This window comes from Squalius cephalus (genome assembly GCF_949319135.1).
Source record: "Squalius cephalus genome assembly, chromosome: 25".
Taxonomy (NCBI): domain Eukaryota; kingdom Metazoa; phylum Chordata; class Actinopteri; order Cypriniformes; family Leuciscidae; genus Squalius; species Squalius cephalus.
In genome coordinates this window covers 136,545-146,544 of record NC_137146.1, presented here as the reverse complement: position 1 = coordinate 146,544, position 10,000 = coordinate 136,545, and the positions used below count along the sequence as shown (strand labels likewise).

Genomic DNA, 10,000 nt, shown 5'->3' with positions numbered 1-10,000 from the left:
CTTCTGTCCACTCGCTCACATGTGTCTGTTACTGATATTGTGATATAAAAAAAGCTTTTTATTTTATTTTATGAAATGTTTCACTGTTTACTATAAATGTCAGCTGTGCATCCATTACTTTGCTCTGGTACTCATTAACCCGCAGCATGCATGACAGTGTCTAAAGTCAGTCTTGATTAGTACTAGCCACCACTCATGCTTAGCAACACCCTAGCAACAGCACACATGGTCTTGTTGTGTGTCGTCCTGATAAAGTGTGTGTTCAGCTCCGTCAGGCTGGAGTCGACACCAGCTGCAGTCCAGCAGACGCTGAGGGTCAGAGGGAAGAGCGTGATGATGGTGTAATACCCTCGTCTCACACCAGGGGGCGCCACAGGTCACGGCAGGACACGCGTGATGAGGTTCAGGACACGCGTGATGATCGGGTCATGAATGAGCGCTGAGAGCAACTCCACCTTCAGAAGTTCAGCTTTTACACAGATCCGTCTGATGTGTTACGATCAGAGAACATGTGGACTGTTCCAGACTGATGGATATTCTGTTCTGTAGTTGTGCAGGACTATCATTTATTATCATTATTATTTTGTATTTTATTTGTACTTATGGAGTGTGTTTAAGCACATTCATATTTTAATGTTTTAGAGTCTTTCACTGTTCTGAAACTGTTTCAGTGCATCTTACAGTGAAAATAAACATTTCTCAACTATCTTAATGCCTTTGGTACATTATTAAAGTCCCCCTGTAGTCAATCATTTTATCCCTTAAAACTCATCTCTGATCACCAAAATTACATATTTAAAAGTTTTTTCCTTGAAAAAAATTCTTCATGCCTTAAAATATCTTGACTGTAACTCGACACCCTTGCCTCATTTAGTGTTCGAGGTTCTATGACTATGCAAATGAGCCCCGCCTCCACTCACTCCCTCAGCTCAGAGATCCACTGGTTGACGATCACACGTTGATCTGATTGGTTACAAGGTAGTTTGTGACGTCAGAAACACCAGCGATTTCAAAGCGTGTTTTTGAGACTGTCTTTGGTTCACTGCAGTTTTAAGGAGGAAATACTCAGCAATGCTGTCGACTTATGAATTTACACATGGTTTGTCTTAAAGCGTATTAAAAACACCACATAGAAACTACATTAAAAGCTGGATTTTCACCACAGGGGGACTTTTAAGAAACCAGTTTCAAGATCATGCGTGTCGTTTCTTGATTGTGAGGTTGAGCTTCCATGGATCAGATTTGTTGTTGCAGCAGAAGCTTAATCAGATCTGGCACCTTAAACTCTTCATCATCTTCATCATGTTCCTCAAACCGTTCCTGAACGATTGTGTGAGAGGGGAGCATCCCAAACTCCCAAAACAGGTAAAAATAGCTGCATGAAAGGCAAAGGATGAGAGCTAGAGTCTGGTGTCTGTGGGTCACTGCTTTCACTGCTTTCATCGCATTGCAACTAAATACTGGCTTTTACACTTTTGCATTTGCTTTAATTGTCCCAATACTTATACTTGCATTCATTAAATAGGAGGATGAAACTCTAAAAGTATGTGTTGAAATAAATTTGTTTTGTCCTATATTCATCTTGTAATCATATTTTACAATGTCATAATTCCACAGCAAACAGAGAAATTGTGTCTTTACTGTCCCAGTATTATTCTGCTCTTCAAAAACTAATGAAACTCAATTCCAGACCATGTGTGTCAAAACAAATGTTTGCTCAGCAGTTGTTTTGATAACACAGGTTTGTGAAGGCCAGTAACAGCTCAGACCAGCACAAGCCTGAGCCGAATCTGATGTGCAGTGAGTTCAAGCTCCTGAATCAGTGACTCGGTTTATTCCACACAATCTGCCAGCGACTCGCTGACCTCAATAACAGCAGATTTACTTCCAGCCCACTGAACCTGCGTGATGTTTGCAAACATGCGATTATTCATGTCCCTGCTTCTTTCTGTGTGTGTTTGTGCTCAGAGACTCTTAAATCATCAGATTAAACTGAGTCATTTCTGCCAAATGCAACAAAATAACAAGAATCTGACCATAAACAGAGTCTTCACGAGTCTAGAGAAATGATCACAACTGATCGTTTGTTATGATAGGCTTCATTGAATGATTGAGTTCCTATTCACTCGCTTCACTCGGCACAACACATAACTATGGGATATTGTGCTCTTACGCCATTCGCTGAAGACCTTTATTCACGCCAGAAGGGCCAATGACGCATGACAACGTGGGCGTGTGTATATATATATACATATAAACAAACTGCATATAATTGCAGTCGCAAGCCTCATTCCCTTTGTTCTTCGTCTCTTCACCGAGCTGCTGGAACTCCATCATCCACAGTTTCAGAAGAAGGAACCACCACGATTCTTTAAAAGAAAGTTTTAACACAAGTTTAGGGCTAATGAAGGGCTAATAAGCTTTTCTCACACAGAAATGTCCAAGCACAGCAAGGGTTCTTACCCCTGTCCAATGACATGTGGGTATTTATAAGAAAGACTAACTCACGAGCAGTGCCAGTGTGTTTAGGGATTGTCCACGCCACACTGGCTGCTGTGATGGACCCGTTCCCTGAGCTGAGCCAAGAGGAAGTGATGTAGGACCCGTTCCCTGAGCTGAGCCAAGAGGAAGTGATGTGATGGACCCGTTCCCTGAGCTGAGCCAAGAGGAAGTGATGTGATGGACCCGTTCCCTGAGCTGAGCCGAGAGGAAGTGATGTGATGGACCCGTTCCCTGAGCTGAGCCAAGAGGAAGTGATGTAGGACCCGTTCCCTGAGCTGAGCCGAGAGGAAGTGATGTGATGGACCCGTTCCCTGAGCTGAGCCGAGAGGAAGTGATGTGATGGACCCGTTCCCTGAGCTGAGTCGAGAGGAAGTGATGTGATGGACCCGTTCCCTGAGCTGAGCCGAGAGGAAGTGATGTGATGGACCCGTTCCCTGAGCTGAGCCAAGAGGAAGTGAAGTAGGACCCGTTCCCTGAGCTGAGCTGGAGAGGAAGTGATGTGATGGACCTGTTCCCTGAGCTGAGCCGAGAGGAAGTGATGTGATGGACCCGTTCCCTGAGCTGAGCCGAGAGGAAGTGATGTGATGGACCCGTTCCCTGAGCTGAGCCGAGAGGAAGTGATGTGATGGACCCGTTCCCTGAGCTGAGCTGGAGAGGAAGTGATGTGATGGAACCGTTCCCTGAGCTGAGCCGAGAGGAAGTGATGTGATGGACCCGTTCCCTGAGCTGAGCCAAGAGGAAGTGATGTGATGGACCCGTTCCCTGAGCTGAGCCGAGAGGAAGTGATGTAGGACCCGTTCCCTGAGCTGAGCCGGAGAGGAAGTGATGTGATGGACCCGTTCCCTGAGCTGAGCCGAGAGGAAGTGATGAGATGGACCCGTTCCCTGAGCTGAGCCGAGAGGAAGTGATGTGATGGACCCGTTCCCTGAGCTGAGCTGGAGAGGAAGTGATGTGATGGAACCGTTCCCTGAGCTGAGCCGAGAGGAAGTGATGTGATGGACCCGTTCCCTGAGCTGAGCCGAGAGGAAGTGATGTAGGACCCGTTCCCTGAGCTGAGCCGGAGAGGAAGTGATGTGATGGACCCGTTCCCTGAGCTGAGCCGAGAGGAAGTGATGTAGGACCCGTTCCCTGAGCTGAGCCGAGAGGAAGTGATGTGATGGACCCGTTCCCTGAGCTGAGCTGGAGAGAAAGTGATGAGATGGACCCGTTCCCTGAGCTGAGCCGAGAGGAAGTGATGAGATGGACCCGTTCCCTGAGCTGAGCCGAGAGGAAGTGATGAGATGGACCCGTTCCCTGAGCTGAGCTGGAGAGGAAGTGATGTGATGGACCCGTTCCCTGAGCTGAGCCGAGAGGAAGTGATGAGATGGACCCGTTTCCTGAGCTGAGCCGAGAGGAAGTGATGAGATGGACCCGTTCCCTGAGCTGAGCTGGAGAGGAAGTGATGAGATGGACCCGTTCCCTGAGCTGAGCCGAGAGGAAGTGATGAGATGGACCCGTTCCCTGAGCTGAGTCGAGAGGAAGTGATGTGATGGACCTGTTCCCTGAGCTGAGCCGAGAGAAAGTGAAGTAGGACCCGTTCCCTGAGCTGAGCTGGAGAGGAAGTGATGTGATGGACCCGTTCCCTGAGCTGAGCTGGAGAGGAAGTGATGAGATGGACCCGTTCCCTGAGCTGAGCCGAGAGGAAGTGATGAGATGGACCCGTTTCCTGAGCTGAGCCGAGAGGAAGTGATGAGATGGACCCGTTCCCTGAGCTGAGCCGAGAGGAAGTGATGAGATGGACCCGTTCCCTGAGCTGAGCCGAGAGGAAGTGATGAGATGGACCTGTTCCCTGAGCTGAGCCGAGAGGAAGTGATGAGATGGACCCGTTCCCTGAGCTGAGCCGAGAGGAAGTGATGAGATGGACCCGTTCCCTGAGCTGAGCCGAGAGGAAGTGATGTGATGGACCCGTTCCCTGAGCTGAGCCGAGAGGAAGTGATGTGATGGACCCGTTCCCTGAGCTGAGCCGAGAGGAAGTGATGAGATGGACCCGTTCCCTGAGCTGAGCCGAGAGGAAGTGATGTGATGGACCCGTTCCCTGAGCTGAGCCGAGAGGAAGTGATGTGATGGACCCGTTCCCTGAGCTGAGCCAAGAGGAAGTGATGTGATGGACCCGTTCCCTGAGCTGAGCCGAGAGGAAGTGATGTAGGACCCGTTCCCTGAGCTGAGCCGGAGAGGAAGTGATGTGATGGACCCGTTCCCTGAGCTGAGCCGAGAGGAAGTGATGTGATGGACCCGTTCCCTGAGCTGAGCTGGAGAGAAAGTGATGAGATGGACCCGTTCCCTGAGCTGAGCCGAGAGGAAGTGATGTGATGGACCCGTTCCCTGAGCTGAGCCGAGAGGAAGTGATGAGATGGACCCGTTCCCTGAGCTGAGCCGAGAGGAAGTGATGAGATGGACCCGTTTCCTGAGCTGAGCCGAGAGGAAGTGATGAGATGGACCCGTTCCCTGAGCTGAGCCGAGAGGAAGTGATGTGATGGACCTGTTCCCTGAGCTGAGCCGAGAGGAAGTGATGTGATGGACCTGTTCCCTGAGCTGAGCCGAGAGGAAGTGATGTGATGGACCCGTTCCCTGAGCTGAGCCGAGAGGAAGTGATGTAGGACCCGTTCCCTGAGCTGAGCTGGAGAGGAAGTGATGTGATGGACCCGTTCCCTGAGCTGAGCCAAGAGGAAGTGATGTGATGGACCCGTTCCCTGAGCTGAGCTGGAGAGGAAGTGATGAGATGGACCCGTTCCCTGAGCTGAGCCGAGAGGAAGTGATGAGATGGACCCGTTCCCTGAGCTGAGCCGAGAGGAAGTGATGAGATGGACCTGTTCCCTGAGCTGAGCCGAGAGGAAGTGATGTGATGGACCCGTTCCCTGAGCTGAGCTGGAGAGGAAGTGATGTGATGGACCCGTTCCCTGAGCTGAGCCAAGAGGAAGTGATGTAGGACCCGTTCCCTGAGCTGAGCCGAGAGGAAGTGATGAGATGGACCCGTTCCCTGAGCTGAGCCGAGAGGAAGTGATGAGATGGACCCGTTCCCTGAGCTGAGCCGAGAGGAAGTGATGAGATGGACCCGTTTCCTGAGCTGAGCCGAGAGGAAGTGATGAGATGGACCTGTTCCCTGAGCTGAGCCGAGAGGAAGTGATGTGATGGACCCGTTCCCTGAGCTGAGCTGGAGAGGAAGTGATGTGATGGACCCGTTCCCTGAGCTGAGCCGAGAGGAAGTGATGTAGGACCCGTTCCCTGAGCTGAGCCGAGAGGAAGTGATGTGATGGACCTGTTCCCTGAGCTGAGCCGAGAGGAAGTGATGTGATGGACCCGTTCCCTGAGCTGAGCTGGAGAGGAAGTGATGTGATGGACCCGTTCCCTGAGCTGAGCCAAGAGGAAGTGATGTAGGACCCGTTCCCTGAGCTGAGCCGAGAGGAAGTGATGAGATGGACCCGTTCCCTGAGCTGAGCCGAGAGGAAGTGATGAGATGGACCCGTTCCCTGAGCTGAGCCGAGAGGAAGTGATGAGATGGACCCGTTTCCTGAGCTGAGCTGGAGAGGAAGTGATGTGATGGACCTGTTCACTGAGCTGAGCTGGAGAGGAAGTGATGCGTGAATAAATGTCCCATAGTCATGTGTTGTACAGAGTGAACCGACTGAATGGGAACAGTCGTTAAATGCTTAAGTCAAAGTTATTTATTGATCTCATCAGTGGAAGATTCAGATTTGAGATCCTGTTTATAATTATAAAACATGTGAAACCCCCTGAAGATTACTGTGATCATTTATTAATCACGTTGTGTCATCCAATGAGGTTCATCAAATAAAACCAGCATGCAGCTTTATTTCCCACAGTCTTCTGTGTGCTTCCACTGTGTCTCTGGTCAGAGGTCAGGGGTCAGTAGGGTCAGGTCGGGCCGGGTCGGGTTGTGTGTATCTGTGGGCAGTTTATGTCATCAGATGTACAGTATGTTGTGTGAACGGTTGCGTGCAGAGACCTGATTGTGTGTCACTACAGTGAGGGATTGTGGGAGATTAAATGGGATGATCCTGTAGAGACGGATGGGATTTATCCTGCATTGCATCACAACACTCAAATATCTCTCTCTCTCTCTCACACACACACACACACGTTCACATTAGTTTTTAACTATGTGAATGTGTTAGATTTTAACTAACTCACATTAGTTAGTTTTAATTACAAAAAAATAAGTACATGCATGAACCGAGAAGCATATTTGTATCCTCAATAAAATAAAATAAAATAAAAAACATTTATCCATTAACGAAACGCCTGTTGTGGGACAATTAAATATTCAACAATATTATTGATCTGCCTGCATTGACACCACTATATTAGAACTGAACTGAGCTGGACGATGACATCACTGTTTTCTCCAGAGCGGCTATATATATACTTTTTTTTTTTTTTTTACTAAATTCATAACTTTTTTACAACAAAAATGAACCATCACTGAACTTACTTGGACTATGACAATATTTTCTTCTAGATCTGCTGTACAGCCGAAACAAACTTTGTTGCATTATTTTCCTGTTATCACTGTAAAGCTGATTTAAAACAATCAGTATTGTAAAAAGCGCTATATAAATAAAGCTGACTTGACTTGACACACGTCATTCTGCCATTCGGCTTCCATACCAAAGTTGTGCGATTGTAAACGCGATGTTTGTCAGTCAGTCAGCTCAGAAACAGCGTGAAATCGCCCGAGCCTCAGTATATTCGTCATGCAGCCAAACAAAAGATAATGATTTAATTCATCGCAACAAGTGCTTTAGTATTCAAGAAAAACTTCAGAAAGTTTGTGATTTTACCACATATAATCCTTTATTATCGTTATTGTGCGTAAAACCGCCGATGGTCGTTTCTGCTCATTTCCAGTCGATCAGAGTTTGTTTGTTTCCTTCATTGAACTGTCGAATAATTTCCGCTTTAAATCGAGAGAAACATAAACGAGCAGATGATGTGTTACTTCAGGCTGATGCTTTTCTGGAAATCCGATGTTTCAATGTTTCATCTTTCACTCCGTTAAAATCCATCTGTCCATAACGACTTCATAAGAGCTTCTGAAGAGACAGAGACAGAGAGAGAGAGAAATCCCTCCCCTCAGTGTGTGTGTGTGTGTGTGTGTGTGTGTGTGTGGCTCAGAATCGCGTGCGAAGAGTCCGGCGTGTCATTCTGTGGAATCCGCCACCTGAAACACAGTATATAACAGCAAACACACACACACACACACACACATACAGTCACACACGTCACACACACTCGAGTCTCTTCTCCAGCTCATTCTGCGCTCGATCTTCACTGCAGGTACTTTATTTTGATTTATTGATTATTAGATATCAGCTCTCGCCTTGAATGTATAAGAATGAATCTTTGACTCAGCCATTCATTCATGTGATTGCTGAGTGTGAGCGATGAATGATTGAGAACTGAGATGTGATATGACTGCATGCACGAACCCAACTGTCTATTATGATTATTATTACTGAATGAAGCTGTTGTATGTTTCAGAGCATCAGCTGAAGATGATTCCTCCTGGAGACTGTCTGTACGCTGGGAGAAAGAGGAGGAAACCCGTCCAGAAACAGTTAAGACTCGCACTCTACTGTACATACAGTAGCACACATATATATATATAGGCTATATATGAAGAGTTCAGATGCAAAAGCCTCTAAGTGCCATCTGAAATTTTCTTCTAGAATGATCATTTTTATCAAGCTCGTATAATGAAGTTCAGTAATTTCACAAAATGACAATTAATAGGTAGTTTTCATTGCCGTTTAAGTGAAATTACTGAACTTAAATATACGAGCTTGATAAAAATGATCATTCTAGAAGAAAATTTCAGATGGCACTTAGAGGCTTTTGCATCTGAACTCTTCATATATATATATATATATATATATATATTTATTTATATATATTATCATGACCATAAATCATCAGTAACATCTGAAGTGTTTAACAGAAATAAACTCCCCACTGAACATGATTGATCTGAAAGGATCTTGAAACACTTCACTTAATGTAGGGTACATTAAATTTAATATTCAACAATAATATTGATCTCCTGCACTGACACTATTATACAAGAACTGCACTGAGCTGGACGATGCCATCACGGTTTACTCCAGAGCGGCTATATATATATATATATATAAATATAAATATAAATATAAATATAAATATAAATGAACTAAATTAATAACTTTTTTATTTTTATTAAAAACAAAAATTAACCATCACTGAACTTCCTTAAGCTGGACTGTGACGCTATTTTCTTCTGGAAACAAACTTTGTTGCATTATTCTCCTGTTATCTCTGTAAAGCTGCTCTGAAACACTCTGTGTTGTAAAAAAGCTCTATATAAATAAATGTGACTTGACTTGATAATATTAACGATTATTATTATTATTATTATTATTATTATTATATGGTAAACAACAAAGTAATGAAAGTGTAAACGCGTATGTGACACCGTGAACATCATAAGAGAAAGTGAGTCAAACTGTCCAGAGTTAGAGATGACTGACAAACAGATCAAATCATATTGAGTTCAGATTAAAGCAAATTAACATTAATAAAACCTCAAAAGGTTTTAAACTGCCTGTAAATGTAGATTCATAACTGTCCTGAGAGGAAGCTTTGCCAGTATTTATGTTGATTAATATATTATTATTATATATATATTTATATATTTGTAGCTGTGCTTTTAACCACTTCAGAAATCAGTCGCTCTAACCCAAGGAAAGCTGAACTTTGTGAAACTGTTGATTTAGTTGGGTTAGGGTTAGGTTAGGTTAGGTTAGGTTAGATTAGGTTAGGTTAGGTTAGGTTAGGGTTAGGGTTAGGTTAGGTTAGATTAGGTTAGATTAGGTTGGGTTAGGTAAGATTAGGGTTAGGTTAGGTTAGGTTAGGTAAGGTTAGGTTGGGTTAGGTTAGATTAGGTTGGGTTAGGTAAGATTAGGGTTAGGTTAGGTTAGGTTAGGTCAGATTAGGTTATTAACCTTAACCCTAACTGTTGGTTTAGTTGGGTTTGTGTTTATTTGAAAACACCTTCTGCCGTGTGTGTTAGTTTAGTGCTGGATTTATTCTAGATGTTTTTGCTGTCAGGTGAAGTGACCTGTGCTCAGGGTCAGGGGTCAAGGGTCAGTCAGGTGATTCATGTGTTTGATTAAATATTCACCTTTAACCCTCAGAGACTCAAACTGGGAAATTATTGGTGTTTATTTTTAGGAAGCCACTTGTTTGTAAACATCATAATAACTGAACGTTATAGTCGACTCTGACGAAGATCTTTAATACATTATGTTCATTTCTTCTCTTAAAAAAAAAGATTAAGATATTTTTGATGAGATCTGAGAGCTGGATCACTCCTCCATAGGCTTGTAAGACACTATAACTTGCTGGCCCAGAAAATGTATTAAAGACATTGTTAATATAGTCCAAGTGACTCCAGTGGCTCGATCTT

General features: G+C 45.0%; 2 protein-coding genes across 2 annotated transcripts in view; both read left to right on the top strand.

Moving 5' to 3' along the window:
* anks6 (ankyrin repeat and sterile alpha motif domain containing 6) overlaps positions 1 to 914 on the top strand; it is a 26,592-nt gene extending 25,678 nt beyond the window's left edge. Inside the window, exon 16 of the mRNA XM_079863886.1 lies at positions 267 to 914. Within this exon, the coding sequence (XP_079720012.1) occupies positions 267 to 313 (47 nt within the window). The 3' untranslated portion in view covers positions 314 to 914. The remainder of the gene's footprint in view (positions 1 to 266) is intronic.
* Positions 915 to 7,064: 6,150 nt separating this feature from the next.
* Positions 7,065 to 10,000, top strand: part of ahrra (aryl-hydrocarbon receptor repressor a) — a 41,450-nt gene continuing 38,514 nt past the window's right edge. Inside the window, 2 exon segments of the mRNA XM_079862456.1 lie at positions 7,065 to 7,836; positions 8,041 to 8,116. Of these exon segments, the coding sequence (XP_079718582.1) occupies positions 8,055 to 8,116 (62 nt within the window). The 5' untranslated portion in view covers positions 7,065 to 7,836; positions 8,041 to 8,054.